The sequence below is a fragment of the Oncorhynchus clarkii genome, chromosome 27 (assembly GCF_045791955.1).
Source record: "Oncorhynchus clarkii lewisi isolate Uvic-CL-2024 chromosome 27, UVic_Ocla_1.0, whole genome shotgun sequence".
Taxonomy (NCBI): domain Eukaryota; kingdom Metazoa; phylum Chordata; class Actinopteri; order Salmoniformes; family Salmonidae; genus Oncorhynchus; species Oncorhynchus clarkii.
The window spans coordinates 14559246-14581571 of record NC_092173.1 but is presented as its reverse complement, the minus strand read 5'-3'; the positions used below and the strand labels follow the sequence as shown (position 1 = coordinate 14581571).

The window sequence follows — 22326 nt, the reverse complement described above, 5'->3', positions numbered from 1 at the left end:
CAGTACTGATAATTATTATTATTGGCGCTTTGGTGTTGGACATGATGGGGTCCGTCCAGGGACAGAGAATAATGTATTTTCACGGTCATTATCTACGTTTTAGACATGGGCCTATTCATATTCTGAGACGTTTGACAAACGAAATGCTGGCGACGACCATGTGGCCTGCTGAGAAAATAACGGGGGAAATGAACAACCAAATAACCGAAAAAGATCCATATAATTGTAATATACACCAAAATGTATTGGGGCCATATGGTGGTCGTGCTGTCACTCAAAACGTCATGATGCTTGGATAGTTTTCTGCTTAGCAGAAGAAGAGCTCTGGTTGAGTCATTGTAGAAAGACAGATAGGCTACTCCCAGCTCTTTACTGAACAAATAGTGGTTATGCATTATTTGTGAAGCCACTTCATCATCCAGGGCGATGAGATCATCTTTATGAATAGAACGCTAAATCACATGGGCCATTTAATTAAGATGGTTATTTAATGCAGTGATACACAGTAGCTTGTTTATCCTGGACTGAAAGTAGCCTATTTGAAGGGGATTCAAACCGAGCTGGATTTAGAATGGCTTTCACGTTTGGCATGTGCATGATATAGACATGTCACAGAAATGTGTTCACATACATATTCGCTTACACACAGTACATATTTCCAAATACAATAGTTGCCAAAGATGCATGATCTCGCTAATTTGTAACGTACTGTACAGTGACATTGTAGCACTATGACATCTTATGGCAAGGTATTTTTGATTGTGATGTCTTTTCTTTACAATATTCACATTTTTAGACAATAGAAAATAGCCATAGACAAAAGTCAATAGACAACTGAACAGTCCACAGACATGGATCCACTAACCTAGACATGACATTGTCTGTGACTTAATGGTCAACCTTCAACATGAAGACTAAAACACAAACTCAGTCCTACATAAATTCCAACAAACATTAATGACATCGTACTCGCTCACATGTTCTCACCATATCCATGTCATGTCTGAATGTAAACCCAACTGGATGAATATTTATATATATATATATATATATATATATATATATATATATATATATATATATATATATATATATATATATATATATATATATGTATGTGTGTTTGGTATACTCAGTGTGTGTGTGTGTGTGTGTGTGTGTGTGTGTATATATATATATATATATATATGACTGAGTATACCAAACATTTAAGAACACCTTAATATTGAGCTGCACCCTCCGATCCTTTTGCCCTCTGAACAGCCTCAATTTGTCAGGGCATGGACTTGAAAATGGTGTTGGTGTTGAAAGCGTTCCATAGGGATGCTGGCCCATGTTGACTCCAATTTTTAAAAATGTATTTTTTAATTTCACCTTTATTTAACCAGGTAGGCCAGTTGAGAACAAGTTCTCATTTACAACTGCGACCTGGCCGAGATAAAGCAAAGCAGTGCGACACAAACAGCAACACAAAGTTACACATGGAATAAACAAACGTACAGTCAATAACACAATAGAAAAATCTATATACATTGTGTGCAAATGTAGTAAGATTAGGGAGGTAAGGCAAGGCCAATGCTTCCCACAGTTGTGTCAAGTTGGCTGGATGTCGGACCATTCTTGATACACATGGAAAACTGTTGAACATGAAAAACCCTGCAGCGTTATTTTCACATGCATCTGATAGGTGCAGTGGAATGTGTTGTTTTCCAGGGTCAGACATAGTAGTAGGCTGTGGAGAAAATTAAGGTTAAGTGTCTTGTGGCTCGGGGATTCGAACCAGCAACCTTTCGGTTACTGGCCCAACACTCTCACCGCTAGGCTGCCTGCCATCATACCGATGATGATGTTGCTTATTTCTATTAGAGCCTATAAGCATATCATATTAATACCATAGGTTACACCTGGATGTCCCCTTGTGCTCCCTAATCTACCACATTGACATTATGGCGAGGCAGCGAGTTGCCTGAGATTTCGATTGAATTACCACTGTGCCCTGGCGTGCGCTGCTCTTCAGCCACACACTAAGTGGGTTATACTGGCACATTTTCTCCTCAATCTTTATCTTTCCAAAGCCTGTCTTTTGCGGTGTCTGTCTGTCTGTCTGTCTCTCTCTCTGTCTCTCAATTTCAATTCAATTTAAGGGGCTTTATTGACATGGAAAACATGTTAACATTGCCAAAGCAAGTGAGGTAGATAATATACAAAGTGAAATAAACAATAAAAATGAACAGTAAACACTACACATACAGAAGTTTCAAAACAATAAAGACATTACAAATATCATATTATGTATATATACAGTGTTGTAACAATGTACAAATCTCTGTCTGTCTGTCTGTCTGTCTGTCTGTCTGTCTGTCTGTCTACCTCTCTCTGTCTGTCTGTCTGTCTGTCTGTCTCTCTGTTAATCTTTCTCTCTGTCTGTTTCTCTCACTCTTTCTCTGCCTCTTTTATCCCTCCTTTTTCTCAGTAGCATTTCTTCATGCAAATTGTGGATTGGGTAAATTAAGTTGGGCAGCAGGTGGGTTTAAATTTAGAAGCGCTTTAAGATAATTGATGGATTGAAGTGTAGCCAACCTATAAAACTTAAGTGCCAATTGTAGGTACTTGTGCTAAGGGCTTTGGTTAAATCATAAAAGTAACAAGGGACTTTATATTAATGAGAGGTGATGCAACCGTAAGATACAGTCCATTTATGAACTTTATGGTGCATTCATTTCTCTCAACATCTCATTATCTATTCAGCTCTTAGAGCCTATGCCTGTTTCTATTTGTTTTCAGGGATATACCATACTGTACATATTGCACATTTTGGTATCTATATATTGCAGTGATCATAGTCTTTACTCATAGTATAGCCTAGTGAGTGATCATAACATTTACTCTGACCACTCTTTACATGTATGTGTACTGTGTAGTAGGCCTATGTACTGTATACCTGAGACTGATATTAGTTATGTATTCTCTACAGATACAGAGGGCCTGGTCAATGGGAACCATCAGTCAGGAGCGTCCCAGTCGCGCCACCCAGCCCCCGGGGAGAGAGACTCCCGCTCCGAGCATAGTGCCATCGTCAGCTCCATCGAAAAGGACCTCCAGGACATCATGGACTCCCTAGTCATGGATGATCCCCAGCCTCCCTCTTCAGACCACCCCATCCCCCACTCCCCGCTGTCCCCCATGGTCAATGGAGGAGGCCGATACCTCCTCTCCCCTCCCACCAGCCCAGGAGCCATGTCTGTGGGCTCCAGCTATGAGAACACCTCCCCACCCTTCTCCCCCCTGTCCTCTCCCTCGGCGGCCAGCAGCGCAGGCAGCTACACCAGCCCTTCTCCCAGCGGATGCCTGGACCCCCAGGACCCATCCCTGCCCCCCGTGCCGGTCCGCTCATCCAGCTACAACTACACAACTACACCACCCATCCCCCAGCCAAGGACCACACTGACCAACTACAGCCCTGGAGGCGGGGTGCAGAGGGTTCCTGAGAGCCCTAGGCACCAGAGAAAAGGTCTCCTGGAGGCCCCCCAGAGCCCCAAGCCAGCCCGCAGAGGCCAGAGCCTGGACAGCCCAGGGGGGGTGGGTTCAGAGAGCCCTAGATTGACCCACCTATCTATTGCCTCAGCCGATGCCGGGTACATGGGCAGGAACGCAGTGCCAAGTAGCCCCAGATTCACGGCCAAGTTCCCCTACACCACCTCCTCCCCATCCAGTCCAAGGACGAAAGCGGGCTCCATCCTCCAGGAGCGCCCGGCCAGCCCCTTCAGAGAGCAAGTGGACCACTCCCTCACCTCCAGCCCTTCCAGACAGCTGCTATCCCAGCACAGCAGGGCCTTTCAGCCTCCCCTGGACCCAATCGTCCACATCATCCAGGGGGGCTCTCCACTCCAGCAGCACCACCCCTTCCCCCACCCCCGCACGCTGCAGCCCCCAGAGAGCCCTCGACTGTCTCGCAGGAACCTTGAGCTCAGCAGCGGGGGCAGCAGCATGAAGGAGCTCCCTCCTCTCAGCCCCTCCATGGCTCGCAGAGGGGTGCCTGTTCTCCCCGGGGCTCTCCCTGGAAGTATCCCCACATTGAGAACACCTGAGAGCCCATCATCATTGGGGAAGTTGGGAGTCCCGGAGAGCCCCAGGCTCCAACGCAAGGCCGAGTCCCCCGCGGAGGACCAGTTTGGCGGCAGTGTGGTCCGAGCCCGCAGCCCCTCCCCCACCTCAGGGTTGATGATGATGGAGAGCGGGGGAGGGGGGAGGAAGGCCAGCTTTGGGAATGCCCTCTCCCCAGCTTACAGCCTGGGCTCTCTGCCTGGCTCCTCTCCTCTTGCCAGCCCCAGGGGCCATAGGAAGATGTCTGGGGGCCCCCGGGATCTGAGGGGTCCCCACCCGGGCATGCGCGAGCGCAAAAACAGCATCTCTGAGATCAGCGACAACGAGGACGAGCTGTTGGAGTACCACCGGCGCCAGAGAGAGGAGAGGCTCAGGGAGCAGGAGATGGAAAGACTGGTAAGTAGAGCGGCCTGCCCTTAGCTGGATCAACTGTTAGCTGTGAGCTAGGCTAGTCGTTCACACCAATCATCATTGACCTACGTGATACAGAGATGCAGGGTAATAGCAACCTACAAGTTATTGGATTGGTTGAACAATATTTATCCAAGTAATACTATCAATTAAATGACCATTCATTTGTCTACTGGTCATCAAGATGGTCAAGGGCAGTGGTCACCAAAAATAGGAACGCAAGCCTTTATCGTAGTTTTTTTCACAGAAATGTTTGGTGATCGACTAGGAATGCCTTGGAGATCGGCCAGTCGATCGCCAAACATTTCTATAAAAAATAACAACTATAATGCCTTGCGTTCCTATTTAAAAAAATGTATTCCTATTTTTTAGCTACCCTTCGTGCCGGGTAGGCAAAGTGTTCCCATTTTAATGTGTCTGAAGGTACAAACTCTGCCTTCCCTGTGGGCCCGGAGAGCAAATCAAGTGCACCATAGGCCTGCCGCTGGCCAATCGGATGGCTCAGATTACCATGCCTGCAGTAACGTAGCACACGTAAAATAATGTTACAGCAAAGTTGATACTGTGAGATTTGAAAACTTCTAAAACCATGACTAGAGAGAGACTGTCAACGAATACAGCAAAGAGCTGCTGTTTTTATGAGTGAGGGTAAGTTCTTACTCAGCACTGTCAACACTTTGTTTTCAACGCTTTTATAAGCCATAAAATGCACGTTCTTCCTACTTCCACTTGTGCTACAACCAGCACTGCAGCTGTAGTGAATGAGTAGGAAAGTGTATCGTTATTATTGGCGTCTTGTGTCTTTTTAATATTGAGGAATATTTCACTTTCTCTGTTCATAGGAGTAACAACATGAATTTGTGCATGAAATAATGCAGTGCGACTCAAGTTTCGCCCTCAGCTGAAAGGCAGTGTATCTTTTTGGTCAGTGTCAGCGGAGGAAAGGGAGAGCGGAGGTACGTTGAGGCGAGCCTTCAAATGGCTGCTCTGTCGCTCCGCTGTGTCTCATTGCTACAGTACTGTGTTTTTAATAGGTTCATGTTGCATAAGCTTACGTTTTTGAAGCAATGTTCAGCAAAATCTGAGCGGTGGATCTTGGCTTGCATTTTGACTCAGAAAGTGATCTGGACTCTGAAAAGGTTGGTGACCAGTGGCCTAGGGGATAACTCAGCCACCTGGGAATATTCCCAAATCCAGCCCCTGACACTATGCTGACAGAAAAATCTCTCTCCCTGCTTGTCTCTCTCTCTCCACTATTTATCCAATAAAAACAACAATGAAATCAGAATGTTGTTAGATTGGCCCCCTCGTGGTTTTCACATAAGAATTAAATCAGAGTTATACCGTCATACACAACATGTTTATGATGAAGCTACTGGATGTGCTGAGCTGTATTTTGTTGTATAGCCTTTTTTTAACCACCATGTTTAGTCTGTCTCCACTCAAGTGTTCCTCCACATGACCAGTTAACCATTTGTTTAACCTAAGAGGATGGGAGAGGAGAGCACAGTGAAGTCCATATTTGTGAGGAGTAGGGATTGTAAAAAACTCTGAATCCCGACTGAAACCTTCTAATCTGCCAACATGCGGTGACTAAACGTCCAGGTTTTTCCATGGCAACCCCATTGTTTGTTGTCCTTTTTTGCACTGAAGAGGGGGCGGGAGCGGTAGACATCTTGGATCCGTCTGTGTCCCCGATGAAGCGCCTGAGACAATGTCCTTTTATATCTGTGTGATGAATACTCGTCTGCCTCCTTGTAGGTACACCATAGCAATAGAATGACTAGATTGGGAAACCCCCCTCAGACCTTGGCAATATGAAGTTACAGTCATGGGTACATTCTATTTCTATGAGTAGGGTGCTGCTGCCAAAATAAGGGCAGTTCTTTTGGGCAGAGATGACTTGCAACTCTGTGTACACTGGGCTATGCTCTGGTTCCCAACAGGAGCATTACTTCCATTACACAGCAGTAAAACCATGTCTGGCAATCCCAGAATGGACACAATCTGTCTCTGTCTCCTCCGTCACCCCCATGTATTGGAGTAGGCTGCTGCCCTAAGTGTAGGAGAAATATCTCTGTTCAGATTCTACGAGAAAAGCAATTGCCAGGATTGTTAAGGACAAAAAAGGTCCCCCAACATTATCAGTTAAATTGTATTTGTGATTCTCTCTGTATGGATGGGCTTTAAATTGAAAGGGTGGTTATTACAGCGAACCATAACGACCTTTGGTCTTAACCTTGTGCCGTTAGACTGGGAAATATTGACATAGGACAGAATGTAAATAGCAGAAGGAATCTCGGGGAATGTACATAAACCATGCGGATAAGGCATGTGGTTTATGGAGAAAGGTGCTAAGAAGGGGGACAGATTGTAGGGATTTACGTTTTCTTTGTCAACTGTCGTTCTTACTTTCCAAATGTAAGACGGGTGGTTTGGCGAATTACGTAACGCCTGCGTGATTAGTAACCTTGTCTGAAGCCAGAAGGCTTGCATTTGCTCCCTGAGCAAATGCCTAGGCTTTAGCTTAGTGAGCTAGCTATCCCAAGTATAACCAGATATAACCAGATTAAGATGAGCTTTGCCACTGGTATGATAGTATTTTCTTTGTTAGGAGGGATCGAGAGGGGTATTGTATGTGTTCACTGTGAACCCAGGTGTGCTCAGCTCATGCAGCACTGAATGAAGGATTTGGGTCCCGTAGCCATTATTACCATGAGCTATTTCTACATCCATTTTAATCCACCCAAAGATTCTGTTCCGAAAGGGTCTTTACGATCCAGCAACTAGACACAGAAAGAACTGTACAGAACTAAGCATGGCATAAGGTCCTTGTAAGTGGAAGGCCATAGAATCCTGCCGTGGTGCAAGATGGGGAGAAGCAGCGCAGCGAGCCTAGCGTGACACAGGTCCTCAGTGTCTCTCACAGGGATATGGGGGAAGGGGAGGTGGGGGGAGGTGTACAGTCCAATCATTGAGGCTATATTTACCCCAAAAGAGCCACACTTTCTGTACCCATGGACCGTGTCTGTCTGTCTGGTCTGGTCTGTCCAAGCCAGGGGTAACTAACTACACTTTGTCGCCAAGTTATTTTCGGATGCAGTCAGTCAGACCCTGGGGATCAGTGTCATGCCCGAAGCAAGGAGGTATGCTGGGTACAGCTATCTATCCCTACAGAGGGAGGCAGCACAGGCTCTCTCTGGCATCCTGAAACTATCAGCAGGGTTTATACATAAGACTTGTTTACTGTACCAAGCATACTCAATTATTTGAGTGTTCTGGAAAGACATTTGTGTGATTTGTGGACCGAGAAAATGGAAGTGTTCACCAGGGACGACCTCAGTCTGTTTGCAATGTTTACACAGCGCCTTCATTCTCTTTCATCCAAGTATAACGTGCCACATAAACCAGTGAAACGGTACCGTAAGATGTTATTTTCAGAGGTGAGCTCTATATCATATATGAGTCCAGACAGTTAAGGATATTATTTGTCACGTCTGAGCTGCCTTTGAGTTGTAGTCGTATACATGGTTGATTAGTGAAGCGTTGCCTTGGCCAAGACACTTGGCATATGGCGTTAGTCACTGGCTGGCTGCTCTGACTGTCAGACAGTGTTGTGAAAACGCCAGTCTACTGAAGAGGATCTCATTGTTGTAATGATGATATCCAAGGATGATGATATCACATATTCCGTTACCATTATAATGCGGACAAGTTTCGTCATGCTCACAGCAACATTTCTAAACTTAGCTAAACCAAAATACCCTTATTTGTCAGCTGAGCGTCTCAGAATTAGCATGGATACGATTTAGGTTATTATTGTTCTCTCTAGCTCGAGGGACATGCAGTGCATTTGAAAAGTATTCAGGACCCTTGACCCGTGATTTTTTTTTCTTCATCAATCTAAACACAATACCCCGTAATGACAAAGCAAAAACAGGTTTTTAGAAATGTTAGCAAATGTATTAAAAATAAAAAATTGAAATATCACATTTACAGTGCCTTGCGAAAGTATTCGGCCCCCTTGAACTTTGCGACCTTTTGCCACATTTCAGGCTTCAAACATAAAGATATAAAACTGTATTTTTTTGTGAAGAATCAACAACAAGTGTGACACAATCATGAAGTGGAACAACATTTATTGGATATTTCAAACTTTTTTAACAAATCAAAAACTGAAAAATTGGGCGTGCAAAATTATTCAGCCCCTTTACTTTCAGTGCAGCAAACTCTCCAGAAGTTCAGTGAGGATCTCTGAATGATCCAATGTTGACCTAAATGACTAATGATGATAAATACAATCCACCTGTGTGTAATCAAGTCTCCGTATAAATGCACCTGCACTGTGATAGTCTCAGAGGTCCGTTAAAAGCGCAGAGAGCATCATGAAGAACAAGGAACACACCAGGCAGGTCCGAGATACTGTTGTGAAGAAGTTTAAAGCCAGATTTGGATACAAAAATATTTCCCAAGCTTTAAACATCCCAAGGAGCACTGTGCAAGCGATAATATTGAAATGGAAGGAGTATCAGACCACTGCAAATCTACCAAGACCTGGCCGTCCCTCTAAACTTTCAGCTCATACAAGGAGAAGACTGATCAGAGATGCAGCCAAGAGGCCCATGATCACTCTGGATGAACTGCAGAGATCTACAGCTGAGGTGGGAGACTCTGTCCATAGGACAACAATCAGTCGTATATTGCACAAATCTGGCCTTTATGGAAGAGTGGCAAGAAGAAAGCCATTTCTTAAAGATATCCATAAAAAGTGTTGTTTAAAGTTTGCCACAAGCCACCTGGGAGACACACCAAACATGTGGAAGAAGGTGCTCTGGTCAGATGAAACCAAAATTGAACTTTTTGGCAACAATGCAAAACGTTATGTTTGGCGTAAAAGCAACACAGCTGAACACACCATCCCCACTGTCAAACATGGTGGTGGCAGCATCATGGTTTGGGCCTGCTTTTCTTCAGCAGGGACAGGGAAGATGGTTAAAATTGATGGGAAGATGGATGGAGCCAAATACAGGACCATTCTGGAAGAAAACCTGATGGAGTCTGCAAAAGACCTGAGACTGGGACGGAGATTTGTCTTCCAACAAGACAATGATCCAAAACATAAAGCAAAATCTACAATGGAATGGTTCAAAAACAAACATATCCAGGTGTTAGAATGGCCAAGTCAAAGTCCAGACCTGAATCCAATCGAGAATCTGTGGAAAGAACTGAAAACTGCTGTTCACAAATGCTCTCCATCCAACCTCACTGAGCTCGAGCTGTTTTGCAAGGAGGAATGGGAAAAAATTTCAGTCTCTCGATATGCAAAACTGATAGAGACATACCCCAAGCGACTTACAGCTGTAATCGCAGCAAAAGGTGGCGCTACAAAGTATTAACTTAAGGGGGCTGAATAATTTTGCACGCCCAATTTTTCAGTTTTTGATTTGTTAAAAAAGTTTGAAATATCCAATAAATGTCGTTCCACTTCATGATTGTGTCCCACTTGTTGTTGATTCTTCACAAAAAAATACAGTTTTATATCTTTATGTTTGAAGCCTGAAATGTGGCAAAAGGTCGCAAAGTTCAAGGGGGCCGAATACTTTCGCAAGGCACTGTACATATGTATTCAGGCCCTTTACTCAGCACTTTGTTGAATCATCTTTGGCAGCGATTACAGCCTCGAGTCTTCTTGGTTATGATGCTTCAAGCTTGGTACACCTGTATTTGGGGAGTTTCTCCCATTCTTCTCTGCAGATCCTCTCAAGCTCTGTCAGGTTGGATGGGGAGCATCGCTGCACAGCTATTTTCATGTCTCTCCCAGAGATGTTCAATTGGGTTCATGTCCAGGCTCTGGCTGGGCCACTTAAAGACATTCATAGACTTGTCCCGAAGCCACTCCTGCATTGTCTTGGCTGTGTGCTTAGGGTCATTGTCCTGTTGGAAGGTGAACCTTTGCCCCAGTCTGAGGTCCTGTGTACTCTGTAGCAGGTTTTCATCAAGGATCTCACTGTACTTTGCTCTGTTCATCTTTCCCTCGATCCTGATTAGTCTCCCAGTCCCTGCCACTGAAAAACATCACCACAGCATGCCTGTGTTCCTCCAGACGTGACGCTTGGCATTCAGGCCAAAGAGTTCAATTTTGGTTTCTTCAGACCAGAGGATCTTGTTTCTCATTGTCTGAGTGTCTTTAGGTGCCTTTTGGCCAATTCCAAGTGGGCTGTCATGTGCCTTTTTAATTTAGGAGTGGTTTCCGTCTGGCCACTCTACCGTAAAGGCCTGATTGGCGGAGTGCTGCAGAGATGGTTCTCCCATCTCCACAATGGAACTCTGGAGCTCTGTCAGAGTGACCATCGGGTACTTGGTCACCTCCCTGACCAAGGCCCTTCTCCCCTGATTGCTCAGTTTGGCAAGCGGTCAGCTCTTGGAATGGTCTTAGTGGTTCCAAACTTCTTCCATTTTAAGTATGATTGGGGTCACTGTGTTCTTGGGGACCTTCAATGCTGCAGACATTTTTTGGTACCCTTCCCCAGATCTGCACCTCGACACAATCCTGTCTCAGAGCTCTATGGACAATTCCTTTGACCTCATGGCTTGGTTTTTGCTCTGATATGCACTTTTAACTGTGAAACCTTTTACATAGACATGGTGTGCCTTTCAAAATCATGTCCAATCAGGTGGACTCCAATCAAGTTCTAGATCAGTGGAAACAGGATGCACCTGAGCTAAATTTCGAGTCTCATTGCAACAGGTCTGAATACCTATGTAAAAATGTATCTCTGTTTTTTTATTTTCTCTACTTTATTTTCTCTATTTTCTCTCTTTCACCCCCCCCTTTCTCTTTCCCTGTCTCTTTCGCCAACTCTCTTTCTCTTTCACTGTCTCTCTGTGCATGCAATTCTGTTCGTGAAGAATTTCTAGCAAAGGGAGATTTACTTTTTCAGAGTTGGTGAGAATGTCAGAGAAAAGGATTGGCTCTTCACAAGAGAGTGAAAGGCCAGTCATGCAGAGAAGAAATCTTTGTCAGTGTTCACATGGATTAGCACACCAAATATAACCAGCACACCAAATATATTCTTGGCTGTACTGTCCTGTCATCGGACAGCGTGGCTTAGGTTTTAGACCTAGAACAATGCCCGGTCAGTCACTGGTCAAAATCTGTGGTCAATCATAGGGCTGTTGCAGTGACCGTATTACCGCCACACCGGAGTTCACGAGTCATGAAGGCAGTCAAATTCCACGTGACCATTTATTCACGGTAATTAGGCTTCTCCAAGCTCTGATGCTGCTGATGGTCATTATTAGCCTACCAAACATGCCAACTGCCTGGTACTCAGCATTCTATTGTCCCTATAAACACCATGACATCAATGCAAATGTAATTGAAAATCTACTCAAACACTTCATGAGAGCCCATAAGCTCATGTTGCGCAACATTTCTATAGGCTATTAAATTTGTGCGTGAAAACAGAGTGATGGCCTCTATTAAAAGGAGGAGGATCCCATCATTTTTCTATAGGCTAGGTCTACTTTCTCATATTTTCTAATATTAAGCACATTGCTTATCTTTACAACAGGAATATAGCCTACCTGGCTGGCATGAAAATGAACCACAGGAAAAACATCCTCCATTCTCCATTTAAGTGCAGAGATTACATGTATTTTTCCCCCTGCCCCTGTTTCGAGACAGGTGCATGATAATGGTCCATTCTAAATCAAAACGAATTTCACACGTATATGTAAAGACAATATTTAAACAAGAATAGTCTGATGAGCTTATCACTTGTGAATTACAGTTGAAGTCGGTGGTTTACATACACCTTAGCCAACTACATTTAAACTCCGTTTTTCACAATTCCTGACATTTAATCCTAGTAAAAATGCCCTGTCTTAGGTCAGTTAGGATCACCACTTTATTTTAAGAATGTGAAATGTCAGAATAATAGTAGAGAGAATGATTTATTTCAGCTTTTATTTCTTTCATCACATTCCCAGTGGGTCAGAAGTTTACATACACTCAATTCGTTTTTGGTAGCAGTGCCTTTAAATTGTTTAACTTGGGTCAAAGGTTTCGGATAGCCTTCCACAAGCTTCACACAATAAGTTGGGTGAATTTTGGCCCATTCCTCCTGACAGAGATGGTGTAACTGTATCAGGTTGGTAGGCCTCCTTGCTCGCACACGCTTTTTCAGTTGTGCCCACAAATTTTCTATGTGATTGAGGTCAGGGCTTTGTGATGGCCACTCCAATACCTTGACTTTGTTGTCCTTAAGCCATTTTGCCATAACTTTGGAAGTATGCTTGGGCTCATTGTCCATTTGGAAGACCCATTTGCGACCAAGCTTTAACTTCCTGACTGATGTCTTGAGATGTTGCTTCAATATAGCCACATAATTTTCCGTTCCTCATGGTGCCATCTAAGACCCTCCTGCAGCAAAGCAACCCCACAACATGATGCTGCCACCCCGTGCTTCACGGTTGGCATGGTGTTCTTCGGCTTGCAAGCCTCCCCCTTTTTCCTCCAAACCTAACAATGGTCATTATGTCCAAACAGTTCTATTTTTGTTTCATCAGACCAGAGGACATTTCTCCAGAAAGTACGATCTTTGTCCCCATGTGCAGGTGCAGACCGTAGTCTGGCTTTTTTTATGGAGGTTTTGGAGCAGCGGCTTCTTCCTTGTTTAGCGGCCTTTCAGGTTATGTTGATGTTGACGCGCGCTCCTGACAGAGTTACCTCTCGTTCCAGTGCCTTTCTGAAGACAAAGGAATTCTCCGGTTGGAACATTATTGATGTTTTATGTTAAAAACATCCTAGCGATTGATTCCATACATCGTTTGACATGTTTTTAAAGGACTGTAATGGAACTTTTCGAGTTTTTGTCTGGATGAAGTGCTCGCGCCTCATGAAGATGGATTACTGGGCTGAACACGCTAACAAGAAGTGGCTATTTGGACATACATGATGTAACTTTATGGAACAAATCAGTCATTTATTGTCGAACTGGGATTCCTGGGAGTGCCTTCTGATGAAGATCATCAAAGGTAAGTCAATATTTATGGTGTTCTTTGGGTTCTGAGCGATGTTTTGGGTTCTGAGCGCCGTTCTCAGATTATGCTTTTTCCGTAAAGTTTTTTTGAAATCTGACACAGCGGTTACATTAAGGAGAAGCCTATCTTTAATTATGTGAATAACACTTTTATCAATGTTTATTGTGAGTATTTCTGCTAAAATCACTGGATGTTTTGGAATCAAAACATTACTGCACATAAGGTGCCAATGTAAACTGAGATTTTTTTACATAAATATGCACATTATCGAACAAAACATACATGTATTGTGTAACATAATGTCCTATGAGTGTCATCTGATGAAGATCATCAAAGGTTAGTGATTCATTTGATCTATATTTCTGCTTTTTGTGACTCCTATATTTGGCTGAAAGAATGGCTGTGTTTTTTGACTTGGCGGTGATCTAACAATCATATGTGGTGCTTTAGCTGTAAAGCATTTTTTAAATCGCACACGATGGGTAGATTAACAAGATGTTTATCTTTCATGTGCTGTATTGGACTTGTTAATGTGTGAAAGTTACTGTGTGAAAGTTGAATATCGCCTTTTCAGCAGAATGTTTGTCGAGGTGTTCCGCTAGCGGAACCCCTGCGCTAGAAAGGTTAAAGATATTCTTTTCCTTAATGCAACCGCTGTGTCAGATTTAAAAAAAGCTTTACGGAAAAAGCACACCACGGATAATCTGAGTACAGCGCTCAGAGACCAAAACAAGCAATACAGATACCCGGAGTCAACAAAAGTCAGAAATAGCACTATAAGTATTCACTTACATTTGATGATCTTCATCAGAATGCACTCCCAGGAATCCCAGTTCCACAATAAATGTTAGTTTTGTTCGATAAAGTCCATCATTTATGTCCAAATACCTCCTTTTTGTTAGCGCATTTAGTACAGTAATCCAAATACGCAGGCACTAGGTCCAGACAAAGTCAAAAAAGTTATATTACAGTTCGTAGAAACATGCCAAATTATGTATATAATAAATCTTTAGGATGTTTTTATCATAAATCCTCAGTAATGTTTCAACCGGAGAATGTCTTTGTCTTTAGAAATTAAAGGGAACAGAGTTAACTACCACGGGCGTGCGCCTGACTGAGCACATGGCCTTCTGGCAGACCCATGACTCAATCAGCTCTCATTCTCTTCCACTTCACAGTAGAAGTCTGAAACAAGGTTCTAAAGACTGTTGACATCTAGTGGAAGCCTTACGAAATGCCATATGACCCCACAGACACTGTATATTAGATAGGCTAAGGCTTGAAAACCTACAAACCTCAGATTTCTAAACTTCCTGGTTGGATTTTTTCTGAGGTTTTTGTCTGCTATATGAGTTGTGTTATACTCACAGACATCATTCAAAAAGTTTTGGAAACTGCAGAGTGTTTTCTATCCAAATCTACTAATTATATGCATATCCGGACGTGAAAATACTGCCCCCTACCCCAAAGAAGTTAAAACAGAATAGTCGCACGTGCGCACTTCCTCAAATTGTTTGGAGAAAACATCCTTTCTATTTTATTCAGCTTTGTTCAATTGTATTCTTCATACTATAAAATAATATAAAATAATTCCACACACTTCTAAGCAAATCTTGTCTGCTAAATTAACCTAGTGTAGCCCACAGCCATATGGCATAGCCAGATCAGGACAACTCAGAGTATGCTATTTTGTTCTTCTGAAATAGACTACATTTTCTTCATATCATGTTTCTTTAGACCTGTCTAAAATAAATAATGGATTTATTGTGAAGGTGTAGGCTATATTACAAGGATTTATTCAACTTTTTTAATTGTAGATGTTCCAAAGGTCTGCATCAGTGGCTTGTAGGCGGTGTGTGGAAGCCAGAAAATTATAAATGTATTTGTTAACTTACGGTCAATTACCGTGAGCCCGACTAGTTATTTGCTTGACAATCACCGGCTGACGAAATTTGGTGACCGTCAGGTAGCTGTGATTGATTTTAAACACTTGTATATTTTGTAGTTCTTACAGCAGTATACAACTTTATTATTCTAACTACTTTCCATCATTAGGCCTAGAGTTAGAAGCATCCATGGAGGCCTGTGTGTGTGGTTTTAAAGCACGGTGAGTTTCGAGTTTACTAGCCAGGGAAGATTATAGTGATCGCCACAGCTTGATTGAGAAAAGAGAGACCCAGATTATCTGTGAGTAGACAGTAAGTAGCAAATCTCTCATTCATACTCCATTTGAAGGGAAGCTATTGTAGTCTTTTCTGTGTGAATAACAATAAATATGCTCTGTGTCTATTTTAGGTTCTCTGTGTCAGTTCTACCGCCCCATTGTCACAATTTGCCAAATACGGCACGCTACCATGCTGTTTCAAAGCAATCGTTGTTTGGGTGCTTAAGATGGCATGTGAGGTGATCAAAAATAAGTTAGGCTATCTGCATTCAGAGAACATTCAGGGAGATAGAGGTCATAGGGCTGTCACAATTATTGTGTAATCGTGTAGCCGACTATTATGGACAATAACCGTGATCTGAAATTTGTTTTTGTCATTACCATCTTAATGCATTCATTTTAGATGAAGGGGGATTACACTTTATATTCAAGTAGATCAAGTTTACCCAATAGCAGTTGTTCATTGTTACATGAATTAGGTAAATCATTTTACGAGCAAATTGGAACGACCGGGAGGAGAAGCTTCATTTCCAGAAGTTGCAAGCGGTCAAAAACCCTCTGTCTGAAAAGAGGACAAGAAATGTTATCTTGACAACAACAAAAAAATTATAAAAACATATTTCCACAAAAGGCACTATTCTTACCTTACTTTATTTTAGGAGAACTCCTACTTTATGGTCTCCCAAGGGTGTGCAGAAACATGTCTTAAGACTAGAGCATTGTAAACAAATAGGCCCCCAATAACTTGTTTTTCTGATCTGTTGATTTGGCTGTAGGATTCTTAATATTTTATAAATTCTATTAGGATATAAATATTAATCAGTAACATAGGCGTGGTTATGTAAGCCACATCCCGTTTGAGGAAGTCAGCCCCATATAGTGAGCTCTGACCCCTCCTTCCAGTGTCTAAGCCTCTCCCCCTGGGCCTGAGGACAGAGGAATGATCTCCATCCGAGCTCTGTTGAAACGTGAGGAGGTGAATCACAACTGAACAAGCCAGCACTGGGAAAATAACCTAGCAATAGAGCCACAGTGCAGCCAAAGCTTGACTGTACATACTACACTGATCTAGGACCAGTAATGGAGCAACGTAATGTCCTCAATGGAAGCGGATCGGAAGCACACACAGCGGGACAGAGTAGGGACCAAGCCATGCTGTACTTACTCTCTCTGGCTCAGGAGTACCCAGCTTTCCTCTCCAATGTGACTGCACTCATGAGGGTAACAGGTGACAACTCTAATATTAGCAATCGTGGAACTGTTGCTGCTGTCTCTGTCTATATTTAAATGTGATTTGTTATGTGTCTGTGTGTTTGGATGGTGTTAAAGACTTGTGTCGGGTATTCATTGTTTCGTTGGTTATAACTGCATTAGCAAGAGAGAGCTACACAGACAAGTTTTTAAACTGTTAACCTCTCTAGGGTATGTGGGACGCTAGCATCCCACCTGGCCAACATCCAGTGAGATTGCAGAGCGCCAAATTCAAATACAGAAATACTCATTATAAAAACTCAGAAAATATACAACTATTTTACATAGGTTTAAAGAGGAACTTCTTGTGAATCCAACCACGGTGTAGGATTTCAAAAATGCTTTACGGCGAAAGCATACCTTACAATTATTTGAGAACATAGCCCAGCAGACAAATCATTACAAACAGTAACCAGCCAAGTAGAAGAGTTACACAAGTCAGAAATAGAGATCAAATTAATCACTTACCTTTGATGATCTTAATATGTTTGCATTCAGAAGACATTCATTTATTCAATAAATGAATCCTACAGACGAAGAACCATATATGTGATATTTAAAAATAAAAAAAGAGATATACATCAAAAATCATTACTGGACACCTTTTTTCTATAGTGAACCGGTTTCACAAGCTTTCCACACGCTAATTAACAATCATTTTAAATGTAAAGATAGGCTCTCGTGGAATAACCGTTTATGTGCACAACTCAGAATGGACGGACAAGCGTACAACTTTTCTGTTGCTGATGAAAATTGCCGAAATGTGAGAAAGAAACGTAAAACAAAACTAAAAGAATGGAAAGACAGGCAAATGAAGATCTTACGGGATGCGGGAAAACCCTATACAAATAGCAAGGGTCAAGAAAAGCTGTCCAAAAGAGGTATGTGGAAGAACCGTATATCAAACAATCAAGCTAGCTAGCTATAGAGTACAGTAAGTAACATGTATGTTCTGGGTTGTCTAATTTGTGACTATAGAGAAAACATATTAGCTAAAGTTCGTTGGCTACTAACTTACACATTATCGTTACAAATGTTATTGCTAGATTATAGAAGAAACATAGCTAGCTACTTTTTCTCCATCCACCAGATGATTCGACATGGCTACAGTAGCTAGCTAGTTATATGTAACGTTACACTGTATCCTGCAGGGATTGCACACCGAGGGTTCATTGAGTTGGCAAGCTGCATATTGAAGTGGGTGAAGACAAAATTCACGCCACTCACCAAACCAGAGGTGTGCAAGTTGATCATCTTCAATGACAGATGCTGTGGGCAGAATAACAACTGGCGGATGCTCAACCTGATGTCGATGCTCGTCTCTATGGGTTACTTTACCCAAGCTGAGCAGAAGTTCATGTTCTTTGGTCATTCTTTTCTTCCTTGTGATCGATCTTTTGCCACCATCGAGAAGAGGCGCAAGGTGTCAGTCCTTCATACACCTGATGATGATACTTGAAGCACAACCAGCAAAACCATTCAAGGCGATGAGGATGCAATGTGAAGACTTCAGGCACCTCCTAGAATCTGTCCTCAAGCGACCAGCTGAACTACAGATCACCTCAGTGAGGTGGTTAAAAGTCACAGGTATTGCACAGAGAATAGTTTACGAACAATAAAATATCCTAATGCTGGACTGTGAAAGTTGTTTATTGATGTCAGGAACTTCAAATGTTTCTGTTCTAATTTCAGTTGAGGATCCTTGGAATCTGTACGCCAGACAGAGCCACAGTCTATTTGAGGGATGGAAATCGTGGCTGATCTCCAAACCAAAACAAGGAGCTACACCTCAACCTCCCTATTTTGCAAGCCCATTGAAATAACAAAAAAATATAAATTGTTGTTGGAAGATATGGGTATGGTGAATTATTTGTCAACCATAAAACACCTAATGTGGTACACACAATTAATAATATAAAAATAACTGATTATCTTAAAATGGAAAAATTGTCACATATATGGTTCTTCGTCTGTAGGATTCAAATGTTCCTTTTGTTCGATAAAGTCTCTCTTTATATCCAAAAACCTCAGTTTTGTTCACGTTTTCTTCAGTAATCCACAGGCTCAAACGCAGTCGCAACAGGCAGACAAAAAAATCCAAATTGTATCCGTAAAGTTCATAGAAACATGTCAAACGATGTTTATATTCAATCCTCAGGTTGTTTTTAGCCTAAATAATCAATCATATTTCAACCGGACAATAACGTCGTCAATATAAAAGGTAAACAAGAAAGGCACTCTCTCGGTCATGCGCCTGAAAAAACTCTGCGTCACGTTAGGGTCTACTCGTTCAGACTGGTCTTACTCCCTCATTTATAAGAATACAAGCCTGAAACGATTTCTAAAGACTTGACATCTAGTGGAAGGCATAGGAACTGCAAATGGAGTCCTAAGTCAACGGATACTGTAATGGCATTGAATAGAAAACTACAAAATCCCCCCAAAAACTTCCTGAATCGATTTTTCTCAGGTTTTCACCTGCTAAATCAGTTCTGTTATACTCACAAACACTATTTGAACAGTTTTGGAAACTTTTGAGTTTTCTATCCAAATCTACCAGTTATATGCATATCATATCTTCTGGGCCCGAGTAGCAGTCTGTTTAATTTGGGCATGCTTTTCATCCAAAATTCCGAATGCTGCCCCCTACCCTAGAGAGGTTAACAATGTTATGCTAAGATGACCTTGAATTGAATGATTCAATTCTCACAGAGAAACATACCATGAAACTCTTACGCTTCCTTTCAAAGTGCATCCTATCCACACAACGTCAAACACACTCAGCTTCAAGACCTCTGCGTCTGTCGCTAAGAGATTCTAGAGTCATGTTAGTTAGGAACCAAATAGACTGAAACAGGGAGGGATAACCTAGACTCAGGGCTCATTTTCATTTTCCATTGTATGGAAACCAGTATGTAATTTTGTTATTTGAGTGAACTATCCTTTTTAATGAGCACAACTCAGGCCACAGTGAAAACTCCAACCTGAGGGTGTAAATGTTTGGAGGTCAGGGGTCATTCATCTTCTACTGTGTGGCTGTGAAGTCTGAGTTTAGCCTAGTAAAATTCTGCCGTGCCAGTGTGTTCTGTCTTCTCAGACAGGGGCCCAGCCAAAAGGGAGGAGACAGAGAGAGAGGGAGAGAAAGTGGGGAGACAGAGAGTGAGAGACTGTATGTTCATTTAACCTCACCTGGACAAACCTGGTCTTATGGATATCATAGAAAGCATGCTGCAGTATCATAAAAGCTACTAGTTGTATGGTGGTGTAGACTTGGTGCTTCCATGTTCTCCTGTAGTACATTGTTTTGCATTTAAATATTGTGGGATGGATGATGGGCACAACACAATGTATAGGTTTGGAAACCTTTGTCATCTAGTCAGCTTCTAAAACGGGATCATACTTCACTTGCATCTTTCCTCGAAACTTGTCTCTGTTTTTTATTTGACATGTGGCTGTAAGACCGGCCTTACTGCCACTCAGAGAGACATCCAGGGGAAGGGGGCAGTTGTCTCATTAATAGAGGCATCATTAGTTTTGAATGCAAACCAGTTTGACCAGGGACAACAAGTTTCCTCTCAAACATAGTCAGTGATACAGGCTGCATCCCAAATGGTATCCTATTTTACCCTATGGGACCTGATCAAAAATAGTGTACTGTATAGGGAATAGGGTATCATTTGGGACATGGACACCAGTACTGGATGCTGCTGGAGGGCTAGTCTTCCATGTGGCTGTTTGAAGCTGCCGTTCTAATTAGCGCGAGCTAGTGACTAGCGCCACAGAAACCGCCGTGATTTTTCATCAGAGAGAGAGAGAGAGAGAGAGAGAGAGAGATATCTTCAATGCGGTTGTTTTCCCAGTGTTCGCTGCACTAAGGAGAGTGTGACGTTCTTTTTTTCCTTGGGTTATGAGTTGTGAAGAATGCCTTTGCATCAGTGAGACTCTGAATTTGTTCTTGGTAACTTGGTGGCTGTCCTTGTTGCATGTCTACAGTGCAACATTTTAAGCAATAACAAAACATGTTCCAATCCAACGGCTGACAAGATGCCTACAATATCGGCATTCCCCACAGGGGTGTTGGTTGTTTTCTGGTCAGTGTATATACACTGAGTGTACAAAATTAAGAACACTTGCTCTTTCCAGGACATAGACTGACCAGGTGAAAGCTATGATCACTTATTTATGCTAAATCCACTTAAAAAAGTGTAGATGGAGGGGAGGAGACAGGTTAAAGAGGGATTTTTAAACCTTCAGACATGGATTGTGTGTGTGTGCCATTCAGAGGGTGAATGGGCAAGACAAAATATTTAAGTGCCTTTGAACTGGGTATGTAGTAGGTGCTAGGTGCACCGGTTTGTTTCAAGAACTGCAACGGTGCTGTTTTTTTCACGCTCAACAGTTTCCTGTGTGTATCAAAAATGGTCCACCACCAAAAGAACATCCAGCCAACTTGACAAAACTGTGGGAGGCATTGCAGTCAACCTGAGTAATTGACGCTGTTCTGAGGGCAAAAGGGGGAGTGCAACTCAATATTAGGAAGGTGTTCTTAATGTTTTGTAAACTCAGTGTAATTTGACCATGCCATCAGAAAATATGTCATTGTAAACAGCTTTGCTCACTGGGAAAAGGATGCAGAAGTGCATAACAAGGACAGGAGAGAGAGGAACAGAAAAAGGAGGAAGAAGGGAGAGAGACTGGTACAACCACAGATTCACATTGGAAAGAAGGCAAGGAAGAGATCAAAGATTAGGCCTAGTCGTTAAACGTTAGGGAGAGTGGGTTTGTGGGAAAGCTACTGACTCACTCAAAGAAAGAGGATGTTGAGAGAGTGAGGGATAGGTAGAGTCCCGGTGTTTGGAGAATGCCTTAAAATCGCTGGCTAGAAATAAGTGTGCCTGAATGTCCCAACGAGGAGCATCAATCACTTTCTGCAATACACCATTTATCCTCACTCCAGACTCTTTATCAAATCGGTCTCATGTCAAGCAATTACCCTAACATTTTCCTGGGTTTTAATCTCCTTTGACTTTCTTAACTGTACACTTCAATTACTCATTGGATCGCTGCCAGTCAGTTAGCTAAACAGGCTAAGTACATTTTGCTAATATGAGAAGGAAAGCTAATGATGCTTAGAGAGCTCGCTGCGAGTTCGTGTTGTGCTGTCACATTTTGTCTTTCGATGAATTTAAATGGAGGTGGGAGGAAGAATGACTCAGTAAACAGTGCAGAACAACATGAAATAACCAGGAATGAGTCATGGATAAATGGAACGTGGGTGGGTTAGTTGGTGGGAGTACTGCCATCTTTGAATTGCAACCAGTTTGACTATTGAGTAGGACTGTCAACCCGGA

At 42.5% G+C, this 22326-nt stretch overlaps 1 protein-coding gene across 16 annotated transcripts in view; it reads left to right on the top strand.

Moving 5' to 3' along the window:
* The window catches only part of LOC139385551 (pleckstrin homology-like domain family B member 1), a 106490-nt gene that overhangs the window by 47483 nt on the left and 36681 nt on the right, over positions 1–22326 (top strand). For all 16 annotated transcript variants that reach the window (XM_071130714.1, XM_071130707.1, XM_071130703.1 and 13 more), the window contains one exon: positions 2975–4500. In XM_071130714.1, coding sequence (XP_070986815.1) covers positions 2975–4500 — 1526 coding nt within the window. The remainder of the gene's footprint in view (positions 1–2974; positions 4501–22326) is intronic.